The sequence below is a fragment of the Platalea leucorodia genome (assembly GCF_965183815.1).
Source record: "Platalea leucorodia genome assembly, chromosome: 9".
NCBI lineage: Eukaryota > Metazoa > Chordata > Aves > Pelecaniformes > Threskiornithidae > Platalea > Platalea leucorodia.
Window position 1 is genome coordinate 24110762 of NC_138831.1, and position 25504 is coordinate 24136265.

Genomic DNA, 25504 nt, shown 5'->3' on the forward strand with positions numbered 1-25504 from the left:
CTTTTAAATGTCAGCCAAACAGTACCAGCACCTTTCTCCCCACCCCAAGGATGTTAATGTTTTCAAATCTTCTAAAAAAAGCAAATTGATATATCTTCCTACCCAGTCTACTTCAAGAGCAGTAAAAGCTGAAGAGATCCTATGACTTACGTACTTCCAAATGGTTAAAAGCTTCTGTAAAGGCCTATTAACTTTTTACAAAGTTAAAAAAACAAACCTGAAAGTTTTTATAGCGAAACCTGGCCAATCCATACTTAGTATTGTAATGCACAGCCTCACGTGATGGGATAAAAAAAGCTTTAATTATCTGCAATGTTACAACATATTATTATATGATGAACCACTGACCTATTAATCCAAACAAAACAGAGCACAGCACTGCTAGCTGAAAAGGAGGGCTGAACTCATTCAAGCTGTAGGAGACTGTGAAGCAAGGTCTATGGCAGCACACTGAAATATCTACTAGCTCTTCAGAAGCTAGAACATTTTCATAGAGAAATCCTGAAGTACTCTGTAGAAAATTTCAAAAACTTATACAAATACTGTGAGCTGCCAACAGTAGTTTAAAGAAAAATAGGAATAAATTCTGGCACTTAGTATCTTTCATCTAAGTGTTCTGAGGAGCTTTATAAGCACTAGTACCAAAAAAGATTTAAGTAAATGATACCCATTCTAGGGCAGGGAAACTGGCACACCAGGCATCAACTGAGCAGTGAAGAAAAGCTACAAATTCTAATGCCAACCACCCAGCTGTCCTTATCTTCTGATTATGATAGCTCTAATGAGATCTGTGTAACTCCAGTAATATGAATACAGAGTTTAAGCAGTATGTTATTTGTTATCCTCTATTGTAATATTCATGGTTTTCTACAGCCACATGGGAGTGTCCAAAGAAGAAAGTATTTCAATAAAGAAACTTGAGAAAGTTATTTTATACAAATTTTAAACAACTCCATACATGGGAAAATTAACAGTCATAGGCAGAAATACAAATGTTATTATAATTTTATGATAAATAATGAATATTTATTTAGCATAAAAATATTCAGCACATTGTTTTTTAGTATCAAAATTTTTATGAGATCTACTGAACAAGTTTCAGGCCCTGCCTGTGTTAAAAGGAAACTCATCTTACGCTGCTTGTTACTTCTAATTCCCATATGACAAGTTTTACAATACCTACATGATTAGGGCAGGAAGAAATTTGAATTTGTTATAACACCAAAAATGGATCAGGATTAAGCCACCATATTTTTCAACAAGAAAGGAATCCAGTCCATCCTCTTCAATAGCTTACTACCATATATATACAAATAATTATATTTCTTCTTTTCCCCTGAAGCTGTTTAACTATGAAGACATCACCTTTTAAGTACTCCGACATGAACAGTCACCAGGAGCAGCTTATTTTTTCACTGAAGAGTCAGTATCAGACACCAGTCTTACTTATCTGATACAAGAAAAATAATCTTGGTTCAGCAGCTATGTTTCTACCAAATACAAAGAGAAAGGGAGGAAATGCTGTACTTACTTGTTAAAAAGGTTCAGTCCAATCCTATAATGGCGTTTCCTGATAACATCATTACTGAAGGCAGGGGAATCCCAGCTGTTGCGAGTTTCTTTGTGGTATGTTTGTTTGCTCAAGGTTTGCTCCCTTAGGCTGTCTCTAGAAGAAGATTCTGAGCTGCAATTTATTGTATCATTAGAGTTGGAAGTGCTGTTGATGCTGTCATTGTCTCCATCAGAATAATCAGACTCTGATTTGCTTTGCCTGTTTGCTGTCCCATTGATAGCTAAATGACTATCTATAGGCCTAGCCCTATGTCTTGCCTCCTGTTCCTCTCGGGATATAACCTTGGCAGGAATACTGTGAGGGATGTGCTTTGGGCTTCCTTGTTGACTAGTGATCCCTCGGTCATATGCATTTTGCCTCTTTAATGAACCTCTCTCTGAGCGATCACTCAAGTCCACTGAACTGTCACTGGGTGGCTCTATAGTTAGCAACGGTAGATGATCCATTCTCATCCTCTGTTCCTGACATTCCAGTGACGGGGTACTCCTGCAGCTCGTATCAGTGTCTATCTTATCATCTTTGTGGGTCATGGACCAGTACTCTTGAGAAGAGTTCATGGACCGGAGCCTCAAATCAGATTCTGTGCTGGATGGTCTGTCTACTGACTGGGAAAGTGGAAGCGGTGGCGATAACTCTTCCTCATCAATATATAATGTAACATCACTGTATGACGCTGTCATCTCATCAAGCTTCCTGTGATCCACGTTGTGAATTGCTGGTTTAGTTTGAGCACAACTATCCCTTTCCATTTCACGACTTCTGACTTGATCCGGAGTCTGGACTTCATCAGAATGTAGACTACGGCAATTCAGTGCATCATCAATGGACTCTGCAAGGGATTTCACTTGCCTGGAAAAAGCATCCTCCAGTTCTGTTATAGCATCAGCAAAATCAGTAGATGCTGCTGGAGACTTCATTGTAGCTGACTCTCCAAGGTCATCACACTCAGACTGTACCAGGGATCCCAGCTTTGACCCATCATTTGTAACAGAAACTTGTTTTCCTTCAAAGTAAGAGCTGTGGACTTTCTCAGGTCCTTCAAAGGAAAACTGCATTCTCATATTGGACAGTACAATGCGTCTTGACATACGATTTTCAGACATAGAACTTCTAAGACGCTCAAAATTTTTGTTCATCTGATACTGGCGAAAAGCTGTTTGTATAGTACGAGCAGCATGTCTAGTTATGAGACGGCCTCCATATTTCCGTTCTAGCATTTCCACCTGTGAAAGGGTAAACACAATTACTTTGTAGCTTGATGCAGGTTACAACAAGGTTAAAGTATAACAAAAAAAATTTCTTTTAACAACTTTAATTTTGAGAAATTTTTCAAAGTATATACTGTTTTTGAAAGTAAAAACTCAAAGCTCCAGACTAACAACTTCACAAATAGTGAACCAAATAGACATTTGCAAGTTCCACCATAAAAACACAAGACAAAAATATGGCTATGTGAATACTGTCATCATTCTTTCTCTGTAGGGACAACTGTAGAGAAGTGAAATCCAAGTATAATGCAAATGACCATATTTTGGGAGTAAATTCTAAAAGTGGCCATCACCTTTCCAGGCATGCATTGCTTTCTACATGAATAAAAACCAGGTAGCATCATTTCACCCAGGCCTGATATCAGAGCAAAACTGAGCCTCCCAGACCATATGCTTCCAGAGAGGTATCCACATACACAGTCTTCCTCAAACCAAGAATACATTTCAGATTTTCTAAATACAAATTAGAATCTATTTTCATTCCTATAATTACACTCAAGATTGCCAGTGTTTCCAATTAACAGAATGAATATGCAAAATAAACACATTATAAATGCTATCAATTTAACCTAGTGAAAATGGCACGTCAATACTTTTGGAATACTCATTAGATATTTTCAAACCTTCCCTTCCAAAACATGAAAAGCATTGCTTATTTAAAAAACACTGAACAAGATGGCTAACTAGTTTTATTTCAATTTTTTTCCCAATATTTAATTTCTGTTCTGACCAGTCTTTGCTGGATCCATATTATTCACAAACACAAAACATACATCACAAATCAATATGTTTAGTACTACAATTAAAACCACCATTTTTCTGGTAGCATTTTTGTGTAAGTCCATGCAATTTTCATAATACTCCAATGATTCAAAAGTAATTTCTCCTCACTTGCAAATCCAGGTACCCTTTTCATTAGAAAAAATTTTAAAAATCCATGTTTTAATTACTTACCTTACATGCATGTGCACACACAACCTCTCTTCCTCATACTTTGGAGATCTCTCCAAGTAATTGTTAAGTTCAGATATTGAAGTGCAGAGGGGCTTCATCCCCCTTGTATGGAAGGAACTAAAAATATTTTCTAGTCCATTATGTCTACCATTTGGGACTAGTTGACGTATTTCTTTCAGTGCTATTGCCTGGTTCAGCAGCTCCCATTCCCCTTCCACATTAAAGATGATCTCCTTTTTGCCTCGGTGTTTTTAAAGGTGAATCGCTAATTTTTTTTTTTTTTTTTTTAATTCTAGATGCAAAAAATATTATGCACAGTTATCGGCATAACTGAGGAGGCCAACTTCTCAGATGGGCTCAGATCAGGATTACTGCTAAGGAATTGTTCTTTTGAGTGTATCTTGAAACTTCTTTTAACTAAGCTCAAAAAACTGTGACTGATCTCTGAGCTGAGAATCTGTAAATCTGCATAGTTTTCTATAGTTTGTCTTTAAAAAAATTGTAAAGCCTTTCACCCCCAAATGGAGGCTTATATTACCCCCACATTTGCACGTGTCAAAGAGGCTATGAGGTTACTTGTAAAGCATTCTGAAGATTAAAAAAAAAATTAAGAACAGTGTGCCACTGCTGCCACACATTTGTTACTATTTCTATCTGCAGTATACATTAGGTCACATGTGTTTAAATAACTTATAAGAGATTATTTTGCTGGACTAATCTCAAAACAAATGACGAATTGTTAGTTTAGTTGTCCTCTCAAAATTAAATGTCAAACCTAAAGAAAACAAAACTGGCATAGCTGGTGTGAAAGAATAAAACAAAAACTAATATTCTATAAAATAAATTATCTGGACTTTATTCTTGCAAACAGGCTGTTGTCCTTAAGGTTTACACAGAAAATTACACCATCATTGATTATCATAAATTATGGGGTTTTGGTGGGAATTTTAATTGAGAGTATTTTGGAATTTGCCTAGAAGATTTACTAGACTTGTGACTGGTGTTTCTAATAAATTTTAGTGCATATTTAATGCACATTGTCTTTAGGTAAAGCCTTGGACATTTTCCTAAATAGTTCTTAAGTATTTTCTGAGATTTCAATGAGAGCTTTTCAAGACGAGTAAGCAACTCTTCGGTATCAAGCTTCCTTTATGTATCATTGTCACTTTTTATTGTGCAGGACTCCCTGAACAAATACAAAATAACATCTGCAGTCCTCATTCTCTATCAAACCGGCATAAAAGGACAGACAGAATTAGGCTCTGTGGAATATCTGCAGTGCAAGAGACCTCTTCAGTAAGCTTAACACTCTATATCAATCCCTTATGAGACATCTAGCAAAAATGACTGCCAAAGGTGGAAAAGGAAGTAACATTTTAGATCTCACAAGGAGGTTCAATTTAATAGCACAGCTGGCATGATCTAGATCAAGAATCAGGAAGTTGGTATGTCCCCACTCCAATACAGAATTTGGTGAGCATAAAGACTAAACTAAACTCATACTTGCTATCCCAAATATTGGCTTCAACTTTAAGTCAGAGCTCAAGCTCTGTTCTTCCAGGTCTCTCATTATATGATTCTCCAACCTGAAATTTTAGAACAACAAACAGATGGCAAGGGAGACATAGCCCCTATAAATTTTACCAACTATCAATGTGTGTTACAACATCAGGAGTAGTTCGCTTCCTGTCAGCGGAATTTTGCCTGCTTCCACTTTTGCCATGTTAACATACCAGTTGGAGTGACTATGCAATATACCACAATGATTCACAGTAAGCAAAATATTCTGTGGCAAGAAAGATCTTTAACTAACACACACACACACACACGCACAAAAAAACAAAAACAAAAAAAACAAAAACAAAAACTACACCAACCAAAAAACATTGATGTATTGGCTACTGTTCATCTATCAGTGAAATGCAGTGCATCCTGCATATTTGCTTAGCTTAATCTATTGTAGCATCATTTCCAAATAATAAATATGAACTTGTATGGCAATAAACATCTTTCAAACAGGACCACATTCAGAATAAAGCTTAAAAGGAATGGTTGAGGCTGACTGTCTTACAGAAGTGCCCTTTTAGGGACAAAGGCTTTGAACATCTACATAGCTTCCATCCAGTTCTTTGTAAAGAATATGGGAGTTTTGCCTACTTGAGTAAACCCAATTAAGACCTTGAATTCATCCCACAGATAAGAGAGAACATCAGTTGCAATAAGTTCTTCCTTCCTTTCAGCAACAACAAAGATATCCAAGGTTTCAAAATGACTCATTTTCTTCAAAAAATATTTTGCATTATTACATTCTAGTACATGAAATCACAATTCCTAGTAGAACTGCTTTTACATTTAACATATCTTTTATGTATTTCTTCATGAAAGGGGGAAGGTGTAGGGGACACAGGGATGAAACAATAAAAAAAAAAGCCAAAAACCGCAGAAATGCTGATGTGTGACTATTCTGAACTAAGCTGGTTGCAGGAAGAGAAGGTGTTTTCAGTGTCACAACTGAAGTGATGCTAGAAAAGATTTTTCCCAGCTTACAGACACGTTGCCAATGTCATAAATTAGGTAACAAAGCTCAAATACCTGCTTATCTTGTAGGTCTGAAGAGAGTTCATAGCTCTCAGAAAGTGATCTTGACCTTTTAATAGCTTCTTCCTCTGCTTGTTTTCGCAGTATAGATGTTGAGTGCTGAAGTTTCGGTCTCCGAGATCTTTGTTGTCCAGGGGAGACAGAATACAGCCCGTAAGCAGAATGATCGTAGTGGTCTGGACTTATAGCTGAACTGTGTGTTATAGGTCCTTGATGGTAAGCAGATGGGCTATCCAAAGATGTGCCAGTTTCACTGCTTGGAGCTTCACCCTCAACACTAGACAGAATGAAAAGACAGGAAAATCCTCAGGTGAGCACTGTATACCAAAATTCTCAGCAACAAATAGCAGAGTTTTGCTTAGTATCATTTTATGTAGACATCCAGCATGTTTGTTCAAATTCAGATGCAGTGAGTACAGGGTAATGTGGCTTTCATGTCAAACACCATAGTGTTCACTGTAATCTAAGCAAGTCTCTTATTTCTGTTGCAGATGTCATCTTTAGAGCATGAGACAAGAACGGAGATTTCAAGCATTATTTAACTTCATACTTAAAGATATACAGATACTTACTTAACTTCATAGTAATTACTAATAACATCTTGAGTAAGTCACTCAGCAACTACTGTGTAAAATAAATGAAAACTTTTAATTTCTGATAAGACTGCTCATTTCCAAGTTGTTCTACTTCAAAATGACAGATGCTTATTTGTGTCTTTCCTTGCTTTGACAAATAAAAGTAGTACTTTCTTACTGTTCTATTACAGTTTGACATAAAAGGATTACTTTCATGTTACTCAAAGGAGATTTGGGATTTAATGGATCTTGTGAGCTACTGTATTTCTGGAAACTGAAGTTGGGAAAAAGTACCTACAAGAGAAATCTCATTTATTTCTCTGTTAGTGAAAGATTGCTCCCATGGGATACTTTTGGCATGCTTTGTAGTAAAGCATCCCAAGGGACTGTGTTTCTAGCTAATGAAAGCAAGATAGTTTCAGGTAGGGAAAACACAATAGGAGCTATCTGGCAAATAAAGCACTTCGTTTTCACGTGAATCCTGTTATTGCTAAGGAATAAAGGAAAGAAAAAAATCTTTAATATAAAGGAGCTGTACACAATAGGAAACATTTTAAAACTGAGTCCTAGTCAAGGTTTATCCTGAAGTACTGATGACTAATAGTAATTTTTTTTTTTTTTTTTTTTTTTTACAGTAGGGCATTCTCACATTGCAATCATGTATGCACTTTCACTCTTCCACAGTATGTCTTTTTCATATGTTTCACATAAATATTTACTATCTGCCTCATCCTGTGTACACAGAGCATTGATAGAAAAAAGAAATTTTACTTTTTTTTAATCACTCAAAACACTTAGTAAACACTCCACACATGCATGAATACGAGCATTTGCAGTACTTCCCCTACCTTTTGCTTTAGGAACAGGTACATCCAAACTCTAAAGGAGTATAATTCCACATTCCCACCATGCCCTGTATTTCTTATTTTGCTTTCATCTACATGTATACAAACATAAAAAATAAAGCCCTCCTGCTGTCTCTCAGAAATGAAATGCTGTGACCCTTGCTGCACACACATACCACAGCAGTCCCTTCAACAGTTCAAAGTACAGAGCGATTTCTGAAAGAACGTTCTCCACTGGACCACAGTGCCAGAAGAGATCAAGGTTAACACTGGCAAAACTCTCCTAGCTTGAACAGTGTGTACTTTTTAAAGTGAAGGAGAAGAAAGCCCCTTAGATTTCTCAAAATGTTTCTATAAACATGTAAAACTGAAAGCAAGTCCTCTTTCTTTGCCCATCAAAATATGACTCTACCCGAAAGGTATTTTCAAACATACTTTACCCAAGCTGGAAATATTTTGAGTGTGCACACATCACTTTTTCCAAAAAGGAAGCTGACAGGAAACTAATCCCTTTCCCTCTGTGATACAGCTGGCATTCAACTTAAAAATGATAAATTATCCAGGGTTTTGCTAGTGACATTGATACTCCACCCATTAAAAACAAACAAATCATTCTCTCTAAAGTATCCCTTAAAGAAATTACTACGATACTGAACTGCTTCACATTCTCTCTTTAAATACTAAAATACATTTCACTGTTCTGCTAACTGTGAGGCCACACTATTTGGTACATCACAGGTTCCTGATCACAAGCTTATCTGTAAGTACTTTTCATACAAGTATGGTAAATTTGTTTTTAACAGGAAGTCAGGAATTATCATTATTTCCCCCTTCTTAGGTTCTGTGACTTCTTTTGCCTTCGTCGCCCTTAAATTGTGAACTACTTAATAACCCTTCCACATTGATTATAATCTCATGTTGACATTTTAATAATGATAACTTCAATGGATCACTTAACCTCTTCATCAACAAAAAGCATACTGCCCTAATGAGAAAAAAATGGAAAGGGGTCTGCCTGAGGCTCTGATTAAAATTAGGGGTTCATTCTTTATTTTTAGTTTGTCTTTCGTACTTTTTCCATAAATATGATCCTTGACTGACTGTAACGCTTGATCTCATTTTGCTGATAGGCCTATTCCCTGCCATCACATCTGAATTTGAAGCAGGGAAGTAATTACAACAGGCAGCCTCCTACACAACCATGCAACAGCCCTTTAAAGCAAACAAGTGTGCAGTCAGTACTGCATATTTGAAGGCTTTCTCCCATTCAGCTCTTCCTTGTCCGTTAAGTTAAGAGCAGCTGAAGCTTCATAGGAGTTATTTCATAAAAATGAAACTCCAGAAAAAAGAAAAGCAGCTTGCTTTCTACTTCTTACTCCTTTACATGTGTTTGGAAAAGAAAAATATTTCAACAAATATCACTTGTGTGAAGCTTTAAGGATGACAAAATGTATTGCTCCACGAGGGAGGAAGTGCACATGGAGCATCATGGAACAAGAGTGTGGAATTGAGAATCATCTTGTCTGTGTCTATTTTGAAAGACTGTATGCTAAAAAGGGTACCTTTGCTTCAAAACAGACTCAGAGCATGAGCCATTCACTGCAGGGTTGCAAGGGTGATTTTTATCTACCCACTTATTAAAAATGCCAACACAAAAAAATGTCAGGGATTCTGCTCCAGGCTTGCAAAAAGAATTACAGTAAGTCCCCCTATGACTAGGGGAGTAGTTAGACACCCCTCTAGCATGACTTCACTTCCAGTAGCTATCCTGCACACATTGTCTTTCTCAGATGGGTGAGAAACTAAGTACATTAAGTACACTGCAAAAATGAACAATGTAACACTTGACCCAGTCCCAACTGGAATTAGAAGGAACTTATTAGTAAAGGTTTCTCTTTTGAGGCATCCGCCACCTACTATACATGCCCAATAGAATTACTGATCATTTCAGTGCTTAAAAAAAATCTAGTGGATTAATTTGGTTCATCTCCCTGCAATGTGCAATGGCATATTACTAGGGAGATCGGCAACATGTTGAGTATTCCAACTGTGTAACATTAGGAGAATGCAAACCAGTTGAAATTAACCTTTCATTTTTAGAACTCCAGTTATTTTATCACGCTCCTGTTTCAGCAGAAAATAGACATTCATTATCTGTCAAGCCAGAAAAAGAGAAAGTTGCTTGCCAGTATTTTACAAAGAAGGAGAGAACGGAGCAGCTAAAGAGTGAAAATGGAAATTAAATATTTAAAAATAATTAGTACTATTAATATGACTTTGCATAAACAAAACTTTTAAAACAGAGCCATGGGAAAACTTTTGGGTTTTGTACATCTAAATTACTTTTTTGAAAGAGTGGCCAGCACTGACTGAATCAGTATTTTATTAGAAATTGACACTGGAAGTTTCTTCCTGCATAAACCTCAACTTGTAACACTGTTACAAACACCCCAAAACACCACTGTATCAAGTAACAATAGGGAAGAAGAAAGGCTTACAGAAAAATGGATATAGACTGAGTACAGTATTTTTAACATATCTCAATGGATATGTAAAACCATTGGTGAAAAGCAGATTAATTTTACTTTTTCTAATGACTACAAAAGAGCACTAAATACCAAACATAGATGAATTCAGGCATTTTCTTTTCTTCTGTGTATGTATGGCTCTAGACTTCCTGCAAGAGCTAAGCCACACACTCTGCAAACACTTTTAAATTAAAATACATCAGCTGAAGTAACATATGTGCATGCAAGTAGGATCTGCTGGCTTCATCAGCAGGGCAGTGAGATAAGGGTCATCCCTGCAGTGCAGCTAACACTGTATTTACCCATGATGCACACTGCGCTCTAACAGCGACAGAATCAAAGCTCGCTGCTCTGTCTGAATCAAAGACTAATACTGATGTGCAGGCAGTAGCTGCCAAAAGCTGCTTTTCTAACTAATTTGCCTAGATGTCAAAGCTGAGTAACATGGTGCATGGCTGTATCTTTGGACTAAAGTAGCATACAATAGATCCAAGCGGGCAAAACGTGAAGTAGAGGTTTTTGCTAGCTAGAAAAAGGTTGTGTTTTTTACAGTTATTTCCCACTATTCAGGTGATAAGTTCATTTCAAGAATTACCTAATAAGAAAAAGCTCTGTCTCCTTCTTCCCTCTGTCTAATCGCCACATGTAGTTGTGTGGTTAGCCATGAGCAAAACAAAACGTTTCCTCTCTGAGCATTTTAGCAGCATAAACCTGGCAGGCCTTTTCTTCCTCGTCTCTCATTTTATACCTTCCGTTATTAATTCTGATCACAAAGGCTGTAATTAGTAACCAGTACACTAAAACCACTATCATATTTTAAAACAGCGTATTATTCAAGATGTTTGAATATCTACTGTTGTTGTTTGATTTATTTTTCATTTTTATATTCACACCTTTCTTTTCCTTCAAACCTTGCCAAACTATTATCTCAGCAAAGCCAAAAATAAGCACAATAAGGACAAAATTTTGAAAAACATGAAAACTTCAACATTTGAGCTTAAAATGGGAACTGGAAAGAGTCCTCAAGACCTAAATTTCAGTAAAGAACAAACCCCAAGCTTTTCCGTGAGTATAGACTTACTTGTTCCACCGACAATAATGGCAAAATTACCAGGGAAGCTGCAGGTTTGGATCCATAGGCACAAGCATTTACCTCTCAGAGTGACTATACTATTAAAGAAAGAGAGATGACAACTAGAAAAGCAGAAATTCCCTTTTTACTGAGGCCCAGTACCTTATTTTTAAAACTACGTGCATGTAAAGAAGTAGTATATAACAATAACATCAGATGCAAGGAATTATTCAGTCCCACTCGCTCCAGAAACCTCACAGTTTACAAGTAGTGAAGTGTCCTGCTGCATTTGTAGGACTAAAATACAAAAACAATGAGAACATATGCTTACAGAAATCATCCAAATGTTCAGACCAGTATGTTGCAGATTTAGTTTGGAACTAAAAGCAACAAAGAAAATCAACATGCTTCTAAATAATGTAAATGCCAAATCAAAACTGCATGCAACATTTTAAAATAGAACCAAAAGACCCTCCCAGCAAAACAGAGTAAATACTTGAGAAATTATTTTACCAATGAACATTCTCTGAAATCACTAGTTATTTTCATCATTCATTTAGAATGGACTTTCAACAGTGTAATATAGAGACATGAAATTGGAAACAGGCCCTAACAACTGGATGGTACACACATGAAAACCAATCAGCATTACAGTCATCCTGTAAAAAATTTGGTCTGGAAATAAAGAAAAGTATGACAATACAGGAAGTTTGTGCTACATCTTAAAGATTTTTCCATAGCATTTTAGATCCTTAAAAGTATGAACACAAGTTCAAAGATACATAGAATAAATTCCTTTTCTTCTAAATTCTGGAAAGTATGCACAAGTAATATGAATACAGTAAGAAAAACACAACTTAAAATTCTAGTCAGCACAAGATGATAAAACAACTCAGCTTCGCAATGACACTACAAGTGCTCTGTTCTTTAGGAAGCAGGCAGTTTTTAAAGCATGACTGTGGCAGAGTATCACTTGCCAGAGACACCAGTCAGAATTCCAGGTAGTCTGCATACCCGGAATTCAAATTGAACTTAATGAAGTATTTATGTTTATTTTATTTGTTGCAACAGTGAAGCATTTGCATGAGTAGTTCTTCATGGAATTCCTCAATCCTTCTCTAACTTGCCTACTTTCCCCTGAATCCATGTCATTTATTCCCCTCTTCAGGAAAAATGCATGTAAACCTGATTCCCTTTAAGTCATATCTACTGATAGAACAATTCAGCAAGCTGATTTTCTTCCTTTGCCCCAGAAACTTTTCTGTCCATAAACACTAACATGACACCTACGGACTCTGCCATATGATTTATGAGATGGATTTAAATGCAAACCAAAGAGTGAAGCTTTTTGAACCTCATTTCATAAACATGATTCCCAGTAAAACTTCTGCCTCACTCAAAAATAAATATCCTACATAAATAAGCCCAAATGCCCAGGAAGGAAAAAGTGCTATGCATGTGTTTTATGCCAACTATCTCTTTTTAAAATTTGGAGATTAAAAAAGTCAACCTCTGATCGTAACTCCTAATTATAGATACCCACTTGAAACAGATCCAAATTCTCTACCTAGCTCAAAGAATGCAGACCAGAAGTCGCCCGCAGAACTAACTCTGAGTAACAGAGAGAAGCACGATAGCAGCTGCTAGAGCAGCTGGTATGGTCAGACATTTCCAACATGAAGCCTGAAAAAAACCCATTTAAATGGCAAAAATGTTTAGGTCAAATCTAGGCATTCCACATGGGAACAAACCTCTACAAAAGTTTATTTCTTGCATATTAACTTTGTCTTTACAAGTCCAACGAAGTCCTAATTTGAACATGAAATTTTAAATGACAGTTACAAACATAACACTGCTAACTAAAACTATGACTCCCTGTATACAACTTAATCTGCACATAAGCATTCATTTGACACAAGGGTACACCCCACTGCTTCAAAGTTGGCTTACATTTCAGCACCTGTGGTGCCTTCTGCTATAAACTAGGTGGTGTATTTAATTAAAGCTCTGATGTATGCATTGTACTATCTCAAATTCCTCTCCATAAAAAGTTCTTAATGTAAGTTCTTAAAATGCAAAACCAGCCATATGTAATTCATACAAGCTAGTTTTTTAGCATTCCCCCCCCAATATTCCCCAAGGGAGTGAGAACATTTGACCAGAAGTATATTATTAGTACAATTTGCAACAGATTAGAATCTATTTTTTATTGCCATGTCTGTTTTGTACTGTCTAGTAAACAAAAGTCAATTATATTAAGAACTTATACAAATCCTCAAATTCAATAAATGCAATAACATTAAGAAAGCAATCTACCTTCAAATACACACAGTCAAAAGTTCAAAGCCATTATGATGGACAACAGCATTCACAGGCACTGACGAAAGCTTTGATACAGGAAAGACCAACTTGTTTTGCTTAGAATGCACTCTCAATTCAACTGTTTCTGTTAAAAACAAATGAAACCTTTGAATGCACATCAAAGTAATGTCCCAGGTAATTCATCTTACTGAAGTTAAATATCATTGCAAAAAAAATCCAGACAAAATTTGCATGTGTCTCAGAAGCAAACACTAACAAAGCAACCACTTCATTCTGTAATGTTCTGTGTAATAGACTGCCAGTAACAGCCAGCTGTGTAATAGACTGCCAGTAACAGCCAGCTTAAGTTAAAACACAGTCTGATGACCATTGACAGAGCAACCAGAGTTCCACAGACAAGTACTACTATGTGCACTGCAAACCTTCATTTGCTCTCTGGTCCAAGTCCTGGATTCAAAATTACAGAACCCCCCCACACACATCTACTCACTTGGATGATACCAAGTTTTAATTCTCACTAAATAATCTCATAAAAGGCAGTAACAAAAATGTTTTTTAAAAAAGGGCATTTTGACCCACACTCCTATATGCTATTAGTAGTAGTAGCAGAAAGCAAGGGAAGAGAGATGAGAGATTATTTCCTCCACACCAAAATGAAATGTAGGAATTAATAAACTGTCTCTACCAAAATGAAGATGCATACAAGCAAGATGAAAAGAGAACCAAACAAAAATCTACCCAACTTCTCCATTTTAGGGAATAACCTTCATAATAAATATAAGAACTAAGAATATCCATTTGAAAAGAGCTTACTTGAGATTATCTTCAGCTTCCAAGGAGGAGAAGGAAGGTTAAACATCTCATACATCACCTTTGTCTAAGTCAAAGAGTGGCAGCATATTGGCTAGCAGACATAAGTATTTACTACAGAAGGGTCAAACAAACAAATGAACCCTCACCCAGTACCCCTTTAATGCCTTATGAAGCCTATCTGCTAAACACAAAGCTATATTTTATTTTCATTAATTAGCAGCTGGAAAGTAACAAAGGAGACTAACAGCATCAACAGAACTTGAGTACAGCTTACAAATGTTAGCTTCTATCTCAGGTAAAGACAGACAACATCATTCTCTGCTAATCTGTGTTAATCATCACCCAGCATATGTTTATTCAGCAATGACTGTATTCCATACTTCAAACTCTTAAAAAAAAATGGATAAAATGTTATTAAAAGATGACTATGGTAATAATTTGAGGCTTGTGGCTGGAAGAAGAGTTCTCAAATTAATCAGACCAATTTTAGAGTTTTTAGAGGGTTTTGTACGGTCAGCTCATCCTCGTGATGTGTCAGCATAAAACATGCTAACATCAGAAAATGTCATGTATGCTTCAGAAGGATGCTTACCTTCTTACAGGGACTAAAGCTAAAAATTTTTAGGTGTAACTGTGGTATCTGACCATTTAACAAAATCTGTGACGGTCTACCTACCGCTGCAGACTTTGTCCTGTTCTGCCTATGTAAACTCTTACACAAGAGGATAAGCTTCAGAAATCTATGGAGTTTCTCAATGCAGCTATGGCAGAATTTGACCTCAACTATTCATTATTTATTCAGGTATATCACTCAGCAACTGGAATCCTCTTATTTAGCATATCTACACTACATACTACATGTATTTAAGATAGTAAGATATTAATACACATTCTACCATTTATATCATGACATGACCTTTATACAATGCTAATTTTAAAAAGGAAGATATAGTTTCTGCAGCTGAGAAAAAACTGATTTGCATGCACAGCTGAAGCAGCATTTGATATAATGCAAAAATCCTTGGCGTCCTATACCAGCCATCCTTGTATTTCACCTCTGTTGTGGCTTCAGCTGTTCCATCAAGCCCACCAGAGGAAGAGGTGATACAGAATGGCACTGCTGAGAAATCAGCTTGCTGGCAACTAGGTTCTGTAAGAGACTAAATAGTAGTTTCCTCTCCCCATTCAGTCCTTGGTGGATAATACTCTTCTGTCCTCTCTTATATACTGTATATCATATAAACATGAATTAAAGATCCTTAACGAAATCCCGTTTACTGAGTAAACAAAATGCTTCAGGCATTGAAATTTCATACCTAGAACAAAACTATATTCTCATCTTAGATCAAGCATATTTGAAAAAGCCTATCATTTGACTCATTTTAAGGTTTTGCCCCTTTACTATTAGAAAAAATTAAAAATAAGATGCAGTGTAGAGAGCTGGGAACAATTTTTGAGCAGGCCAGCCTTTCCCTTCAAGGATGTCTGTGTGCCTGGGCAGAGGGAAATTAAGAATCATCATAAACCAAAGAGCCTTCGGCTGGGGCTGCACGGCTAGAAGGCGCGTCCCCTGGGTGGTGGATAGGGGATCCCTCTCTGGACGGTGCACCGGATAAAATTGAAGAAGGTGCCGCGAACCAACGCAGCCTAAGGGAAGGCCACCCTGACAGAAAAACCACTGGCCCTCCAAGTCATGGGGGTTGGGCAGGAGGCCAACTACCTCCTCCCGGAAAAAAAAAAAAAAAGTTGCAGAAACGACGAGCATCAACTTTCAAAAAAACCAAAATGGCGGAGATGGAGAAAATCAGTAATGAAGTGAGGAGGAGGAGATGGAACTGGATCGGTCATGTCCTGAGGAAAAAACCGACAGAAGACTGTGCTGTGGCCCTTGGGTGGACTCCAGAGGGAAGAAGAAAGCGGGGTCGCCCAAAAACGACCTGGCGTCAGATGGTGGAGGTTGAGAAGAATGGTGCAGGCTGGAACTCTTGGGAAGCGGCACAGCACGCAGCCGCAGACCGATCGAAGTGGAAGAATGATGTTCGCGCCTTGTGTGCCTCCTGGCACTGAGAGAATTCAGATTCAGATAAACCAAAGAGTGTGCAGAGGGTCCACACAGCAGAAATTACAACAAAACCACCTTTTTGTATTGGACACTATATCGGGTAAAGTCACAGATCACATCACAACTGTATTCATTTAGGCCATATTTTCACTTAAGTAGCAAATGAATGTTATATGAAAAGACCTACTGAAAACAACCAAGGGATTCCATTTCAATTAGTTAATAATACATTGTTATTATCTAATGAGGTGTGCTTTAAAACAATGTCACTGATAAACATGAAATACTTTGTTCTCTCACTTGGATTTAAGAAGTAGTTGGCTAAAGTTTTCCTACTTTTAAAATCAGAAAGAAAGGGATTGTTCAACTTTTAGTGGTTGTTTGACTTTTCTCTGAAGTCGCAGATAAACCTCATAAGGTTACAAAGCAACATACTTAACAAAGCCAATCTTAAAGGAGGATGGACTGTTAAAAGGCTGATTGGAGAAAGACCTTTTACTGATCTAACTGAATCTAGAAGTATATATAATATAAAAGTATCACTCAATCTTAAACACTGCACAAACCCTGCATTTTGACTGCCAACTATGTTGTGCGAAGTCTAAAAAAAAAAACCCAAAGACAAAGAAACCCTACTAGTTTTCTCTAAGGGAGCACAATGTAATTTTGATATACATAAATGCAAACGAGCATGGGAAACTCTCACCAGGTAGGAGAGAAAATGGATGAGAACAAAGAACCCTTGTTTCTGCTTTCAGTGAAGTTCAGAGTGTTGCTACTGAGTTAGTGGGAATAGGAACTGGTCTTGAGCATTCTGCATGCACTGAGAGTGGTCTGTGTTGTAACTTACTGGAACAGAATCACTGCTAACCATTCTTTAATCACAGGCATCCTCATAAAAGTGAGATTTTTATCCTCTGCAACACACCCAAGTTTTATATCAAAGTCTACAGAACTTAATGTTTAAGGAAACAAAAGGGTAAGAGATCTTCTGTTGGAAGTATGGAGTTTGGTGGAAAATGTTTTAGATGTTTCTTAGATTCAAGGCAATGTGTTCAAATACAGAAGATACTTGCAGACATACTCAGAAAGATATTCTGTGTCTTACTACACGTAAATCTTCACTCTTAGGACAAATGAGACCTCTGAAGATTGCTTACAACCTCTAAATCAGTTAAAGAGCTGACATTTTCTCATTCACAAACTTCCTTCCTCTTACATTTCGTCTCCATTATGCTGAGTCTCTATATTTTATAGCTCCTTCCCTGTTAGTGAGGAATTAAATGTAGGAACTTCTGTTTCAGTAGAACTTCTGACTTACCTCACTGATCACAATAAAAAGTAACACAGGTAGCAATTCCTGTCTTGGAAACCTATAAATGCTATTTCAAAGCTTACTATAAGCCAAGAACTTTCTCCTTAGAAAGCTTATCTATTATCAAATTTTAACACCTCCTCTATGTTCTAAATAATTTTATTAGCTACTTCCAACCAGTACCTAAAAATAGAGGATTTACTGCACATACACCAAATGAGAGTAATTGTTAGGTTGTACTGAAGCATGTAGCAGCTTCATTTCGATGCAGCACACAGATGCCCAGTATGGCTCTGCAACTCCTGCTCCCAGAAGCATCGACAATCTGCACTGACTTCTGCTGATACAGCTTGCCTTAGCTGGGGGCTGCACGTGAGGCTGATCAACCACAAAAGAACATTGGGTCTAAAATATAGAACTCGGATCATTCTTTGAATTTATAGGCTCTTCACCACAACTTAATTCATAGATCTTTCCATAATGGAAAATGGTATTTTAGGACAAGACTAGAAGTCCATTTCCTGAAAACAGGAGTCACCATTTTGTGAACTGAAAATGAAATATTGTGCAAAGACAGATTTTGAAAACGTCAACCAAAGACAGTCAGAAATGATCTTGTGTAACATGCTGCACTGTGGCAGTGCAGAAAAACCTGAAATACTTCTTTTCTTCTAGGCTAACTTAATCAAAAACATCTTAATCACGTTTTAATAAGAAAAAAGAATCCAAGATTGCAACAGGTTGTCACCATTCAGGACAATTTCCAATAAATGCTGGGCAATCCTCTGTTCTCTCTCAGTTTCACAAAGCATTAACTACTAGTATTAATAGTAATAGTATCAGCTACTAGTATTAATAGTATTAGTAATACTATTAGTTGTAAAGTCCCATTCTCCTGAAACTTGAAGCATTAGAATCAGCTCCTTCTTGAAAGCAGTTTCTACTCAATGCTCCACATCACTGGTATCTTCTAAACAAGATTCACAGAATAAAATATAAGAAAAGAATATAGAAACAACAATAATGAACTGTCTGTCTTTCAAGAACCTAAGAACAGCTGAAAATATTATCTAACATTCAACACCCTGGGAAATGGTGTTAACTTCAAAGCATGAGAATCACTCCAGACACCTCTAGAATGGAAATTCAACAGCTGTTTCACAGCACATCACAATAAAGCAGAACCACGTAAGAAAAAAAAAAAACAAAGATAAGTTTTATTTCCAATTGAAAGTGCAGATGGAAGTTAGATTGAGAGGAAAGCTATTATTAAGCTGAAACATGACCAGAAAGTCAGGGGTTGCTACAGTTCTATGTACTATTAGACCTAGGAACTGCAGCTGGATCAGAAACACAGCTGTCCATCTCATTTGAATGATGACTTCCTCAGCACAACCTCCCCAAACGATGAGGGAAACCGTGTCTTTGGTATTATCTTTAAAGTCAGGAGCGCTTCCAACTAAATCATCCATTCCTTCCCGAAAATTTTTTCCTTCGAGTTCTGTGCAAGTACTGACATGGCCTATCCTGTCTTGACTCATGAAAACTGAAAGGATCACAACTATAATCGTTACGGCTGTAGGCTACACTAAAAAGAATTCACTAAAGTTAAAAACAGCTATCTGAGCTACAATGCCCATAACTACTGCTGTATTTAACTCTCCGTGTGATCTGAGATTGAGTTTGGTCCACTCTACTGTAAAGGTGGGGAGTGAAAATGAAATTAAAAGTCAAATTGTGAACTTTCCTGCAGTGCAGTTTTAGGACTTGCTGTAAACATACCCTGCAACAGAAAATCCATTAGCTTTGCATCCTTGCTTCCCTTACACGGCATAAAGAGGACCTGAAAGGTCACGTATGTACCAACAAACAGAAGGAAGTTAGTTTTCTTTTTCTCTGTTCTCACCAAAACATTTAAACTCATGACACATCCATTCTTGTTAATCTAGTGAATTTTAGGAGCAACTGAAATTTTTGGGACTAAACAATGCAAGTACCCCTCAAAACAAGCTTAGGGTTCTTTTTCTGTTGCCCTGCATGTAGCCACTTATGTAAAAGGAAGCCAAATCATAACCGCTGCATTTTGTTTGTGCTTGCACAACATAAGGCAACAGGGAATTGGGTCCTTTGTTTTTAAGCTCAAGTTTAACTCGGATAACACTGAACTACTGAAAGAATCTGATTAACAGATATACTACATCAATTTCCTGTATTAAAGGCTATCAAAGCCATCATTCTAATTTTCTACTCCTCCCACAGGGACAAAAGGGTTTGATTTTTTTATCATACCAAAGCTTGGCTCTTTTACTTTATTTTTATTAAAGACATCTTTACAATAATTTTATTGAAATGTTTCTTGTCGTTTGTCTATTGTAAGGAAGCAAAAGAAGATTTATTTAGCTAAATTTGCAGTCCCCTTTAACGTAATACTAGGTCTTTGTGCTACAGTGGATTAAAGCAGCATCTGTTCTTCTCTGGAAACCTGGAGTCAAATCACAGCAGTGCAGTAAACTTGCTGTCTCTGTCTGTACCCTAACTAGAATTGTCCTTCTTCCAAATAAAATTCATATGAATTCCTGAAAGACACAAGAAGGGCTATAGCTATGTAACTAAAATATTTTTGTTTAATAAGTCTTGCTAAAAGCCCATGATCAGTAACTATTTTTGCAAAACAAAGATGTCTGAATTAAACGAAATCTTTATTTACGTAAGTTTTGACATAAAATGACAATATACAGGATGCTAAAAATGAACTTCCAAATCCAGGGCCTGATTCTGCTCTTATAACTACACAGTCTTGTTAGACAACAGAAATAGAGAAGAAAATTGGGAATATGAATTTAGCTTGTGGCCCATACTCTGTTTAAATGTAAATGAAATCTAAGCAAAGCACAGTTCACAAAAACAATGCACCAACACACTTTCTCCCCAAAACCCCAGATTCATCTCTTCATAATTCCAGTCATTCTGTTGATCAGGCAGTGTTTGGGTTAAGGGCACATCCTCATATATTTAATGTAACAAATAGAGCAATCAGGGTTCCATCTTGATTACAGTTTCTGAGGTCTCCTGCAGTTATGTTATTAAATAAACATAAAAAGCAATAATTGATTGACAGCTACTGTGATTAAAATATGCCTGGCTCTGAAATTAATGATAAAATTGCCATCGATTCTGACAGAAAAAGAACTATGTAAATGCTGAAAGAGCAAGAAAATTGCATCCTTAACGTCCTTCATAAATTATGGTAAGTCCTTGCAATGAAGAGGCACAACAGACACAGCCACCTGGCTAATCTACATCCATGTATCATAATGCTCAAAGCAACGTGTTTTTTTCCTCCTCAAATTGTGGTGCTTCAGAGTTTTTTTAAAAAATAGAATATTCAAAAATACAGTAACTTGAGCCATTCCTTTGCACCTGCCAGAACCAATCAGTCAGAAACTGGAAGCTGCACGGGTTTACAACAAAGAGAGTGCATTAGTCTGGATCTTGAGATTCTATGAAGGCCTAGTGGATAATTTCCAGGACATCTTTATGGTATTAATATTTCCAAAATAAAGCTGCCCTGATAGCAGGCTAAATCAAATTTTACTCATTGAGAGTCACACAGCTGAGGCTATAAAGTTAAGGCAATGCAGTGTCTTGAATTTCAATTGGAGCAGTACACAGTAGGCAAAAGGACAGGTTTTACTAGGAAAGCACTATCTCACTTCTAGCACTCTTGTTTCCCATTGTTCTGCTAGAGATGCCTTAAGTCTGAGTGTCAGTGGTGTTAAGCATCAAGAAGCACAACTGAAATATGTGAGGAGGTGTTAAATACCTACAGGTAGCAAGTGTTGCTTTTGGTTTAGGATGACATCTTGCATCCACCAACAGAGGACTGGCTACGTTTAGGCCAGCTTTTAAAATTCACAGCTACTTCTTATTGGTGTTCAGGGCAAATACAGTTTGGAAGCGTAATTAGAGTAATCACATAAGTGTGCTAATCAGCTACACAATTATGAGATCTTCCTCTTGTGAAAGTTTGATCCTTGAATTGCCATCTTTATACTTCAGAAAATGCGATCAGTATAAAGGTGAACTGTTGTTTCAAAGTAGTTGTTCCACCCAAAGTCCTACCACCTAATCTCTAGATCCTCAAAGGCATGAAACAATCCCAGCCTCCAAGTGATGGAAGAGTATTCTCATGAAAACTAAGTATTTGGAAGAATACTTTCTATAGCCATATGAATAGAAACACAATTCTCTTCAGAGAATTTTAGTTTTGCAAATATGAAATGGTCACAGGGCGAGAAAAACCACATAAGGCCACGGGGCTGCCTGTCCTAAGAAATCACTTCCCAATTCTCAAGAGGAACACCCTGCCAACTGCTAGTGAAGATACCTTCTCCAGCAGAGAAGATTGTTTGCCCAGCAGTAACTCAGTGTCAACTCCTAGCAACCTTCCAATATAGATTTCTAACAAGAACAACAAATCAGAGTTACTGTTCAACTTGGTATTTGTACTTTTCAGGTGAAAAACTGAATCCTTTGGGTTTCCTTACCTGAAAGTTGCAAATTATTCAATGAAACTGAACTGCACCAGGATTCCCAGGGAGCTTCTAAAGGGGCAAAGTAACAACTAAATGCTGTTGATGCACTGAGTGCTATAATTTTCCCTGGTTAGCTCCAGCTCTTGTACTACAGTCATCTTTGATGACAATGAATTATTTCAGATTAGTAGAAATAGGAAAAAACCCAGACGATAGCTGACTTCACACATGAAAGCCCAACATCGAGCACCTATTTAACTAAGAAAAAAGTCCAGCTGACTACTATTTAACAGTACTCTCAATATCTGGAATTTCAGGAACTAGAACAGGACATCACAACAGCAAAACAAATCTGGTATGAAAGTAGAAGTAAAATGGGAAATGGGTCATTTTATTCAGCACAGCTTAAGTTCTCCCAAAGCACTAGACAGATGTAATGAACTCTGTGTTTATATGAAGGGTATCTGCCACAAGAATATACACAGTTAAAAACAACCATCCAAACTAAGTACTCAGCAATTCCTCTTTCAACACATCAGGCAGAATAATCAAGTTTAACTGAAAGGAAGTGCATAGCAATGTGCAAATAGAGGAAAAAAGTCTGAAACAATGACTGAATAGCAGAATGTAACTGTGTGAATACAGACAAATCTGTCACTAAAGTAACATTTACGAATTATGTTTTGTAGCAAGCCCTGCAAATGTAATATCACTTATGCAAACATTACCAGCTCCACACAGGAAACTTACAAGCTCAACTTTATTATTTTCCATAAGGGTAAAAATGGCCTTATGGATCATTAAATGTGTGACTAAACTGTACTATAAAACATTTTTTCTTTATCAAAAAACATTTTTCCTTTCTTTTCCAGAAAGGACATTGTTGCATTCATATGTAGTTACACTGAATCTAGTCACTTCCTCCTTTTATATTTTTCCACACATGCACACACCCAATTTAAGATGTTGGCTATCTTTATTTAAATCGAGCATTTCTTTAACAGTCAATCAGCTCAGAATTTCATCAAATTATTTGGTGGAATAAACTTTCACAATGCATCAGAGATAATTTTATTTTGCAAGTGTGCTTGCCAGGATGACTATTTTAGTCTATCATAATCTACATGGACTATTGCACAAGAAAAATGAGTTTCTACATCTAGTTTTCAAGTGGCTCATATATACGGAGTAGTGTGCTTTTGTAATTTTGACACACGTTATTTTAGTAGTAAACAACATCATAACGACAGAGACTGTACATATTAACGTGACAAATCCCGTTTTCTGTTTTTCTTGCATCAGTTATTCAGTATCCCTACTTTAAAGGCCTTTGAACTAAACTTTTTCTTTTCTTTTTTTTTTTTTCGGCTGAGGGCATGAGTCGCAAATGCTCGCTTACCCTAAGCAGTATGACTGAATTTACCGCACCTTCCTGCTGACGGTGACAACGGCAGGTCCCCTGGTCCCCCGGCCGGTCTGGGACACGGAACAGTATGTACCAGCGCTCTCAAGTAGAACTCGCCGCTTGTTTGACACCGGTCATGTGATCCCTTGCACCATATCAAACTCGATGAAATTAAGTGTTCTCATGCTTCTGTACACCCATGCATATATCTTGGCGGCAACGCACACGCTAAGTCAGATCACATCCTAAGAGCACCCTTCTCAAAGAGCTTCTGGCGGTTTTACACTTCTAGCAACAATAGATGCACGGGTCCACTTTTGATACCACATTTAAACGGCCGCGACTTCAAACTTGCGTCCCTACAAGCCAGACGGCACTGTAATTCCTCCCCCCTCCCCGACCCAGGACATAAGCTCCTGAACAACGCGATCGCCACAAAGAAGCCGCCGCCGCCGGCTGCGACCGCCGTGCGTTGGCGATCGCTGCGAACTTCGCAGCACCCCAGAGACAAAGGCGGTGACCCCAGCGGCAAGCCGGGCCCCCTCTCAGCCGGGAGCGGCTCCGGGCTGCCGCTCCGCCCGGCTTCCCCCGATTACAGCTTCCCGCAACGGCGATCGGCGAGGCCGGGCAGCGACGGAGCGGAGCCCTTTGTGTGACAGGACGGGGCTCCCCGCCGAGCGGGGTCCCGGGGACCCCCCGCCTCAACTCCCCGGCAGGACTTACCAGCTGTCAAGCTCCAGCTCCAGCAACGACTGGGTCCTCTCCGAGCTGCAGTGCAGGCACCACATGGCTGGGCCGAAGTCGCAGGCGGGGAGCTCCGCTCCGCCACCATAGCCGCCCCTCAGCCCGCCCCGCCCCCACGCCCGCTCCCCTCAGCGGCCGCGCACGGCTCGGTGGCGGGAGCGCGCACGCGCGGGAGGCGGTTTCCCGGGGAACGCGAGGCGCCAACGGCCGTTCTCCTCAGGGCAGTCGCCTCACAGCCCGCACCGTGCCGGGCGTCCCTTGGGCCGGCCCGGCAGCGATCAGGTATCGCCCGAGGGCCTTCCGGAGATGAAAAACCTGGAGGGCTGCGCGTGCCTAATTAAAACCAGAACCCTATTAATTACACGTAAAGTGCCTGGCTCCAGGACCCACAACACACCTCTCCCGGGGGAACTCCTCGGCAGCAAGGGTGAAGTTTTAAAATAGGTGCTGGGGGCTTTTAAATTAGACGCCTTCAGAGCAAAGGTGCCGGTCAAGATTCAGAGTTTGTTTTTATATTGGTCAAGGAGTGTCCAATTGTTTTGGGTTCTGCTTAAAGAAATAATTTCAATTATCTTTTAAATTAAGTGAAAAAGCATACATAGACACTGGAGGCATCTGAGAGGGTGACAAACTCCCTCTGATGAAGGGTGTGGCTGCATTTTGTGGAAGGCTTCTGGCAGACACAGTGAAACTCCCAGACATCTCCGTGGAAAGAGCAACACGAAATAGCAAAGCTAAAAATATTTCAGATGCACTGGAATAAGAATGTCAAGAAAGAATTTAGCTCTTTAAAAAAACCCTGACTCGAGGCACCGGCAGCAGCTGTGCTGGCAGCAAATATTCCAACTCTTTCTCCCTACACTTATTCCCAGGCACACAACCAGGTGAGGAAATT

At 38.2% G+C, this 25504-nt stretch overlaps 1 protein-coding gene across 1 annotated transcript in view; it reads right to left on the reverse strand.

Moving 5' to 3' along the window:
- Nucleotides 1–24698, reverse strand: part of IQSEC1 (IQ motif and Sec7 domain ArfGEF 1) — a 69398-nt gene extending 44700 nt beyond the window's left edge. Inside the window, exons 1-3 of the mRNA XM_082321638.1 lie at nt 24589–24698; nt 6388–6670; nt 1532–2796 (exon numbers count right to left, since the gene is read on the reverse strand). Coding sequence (XP_082177764.1) covers nt 1532–2796; nt 6388–6670; nt 24589–24653 — 1613 coding nt within the window. The 5' untranslated portion in view covers nt 24654–24698. The remainder of the gene's footprint in view (nt 1–1531; nt 2797–6387; nt 6671–24588) is intronic.
- Between the last annotated feature and the right edge of the window lie 806 nt (nt 24699–25504).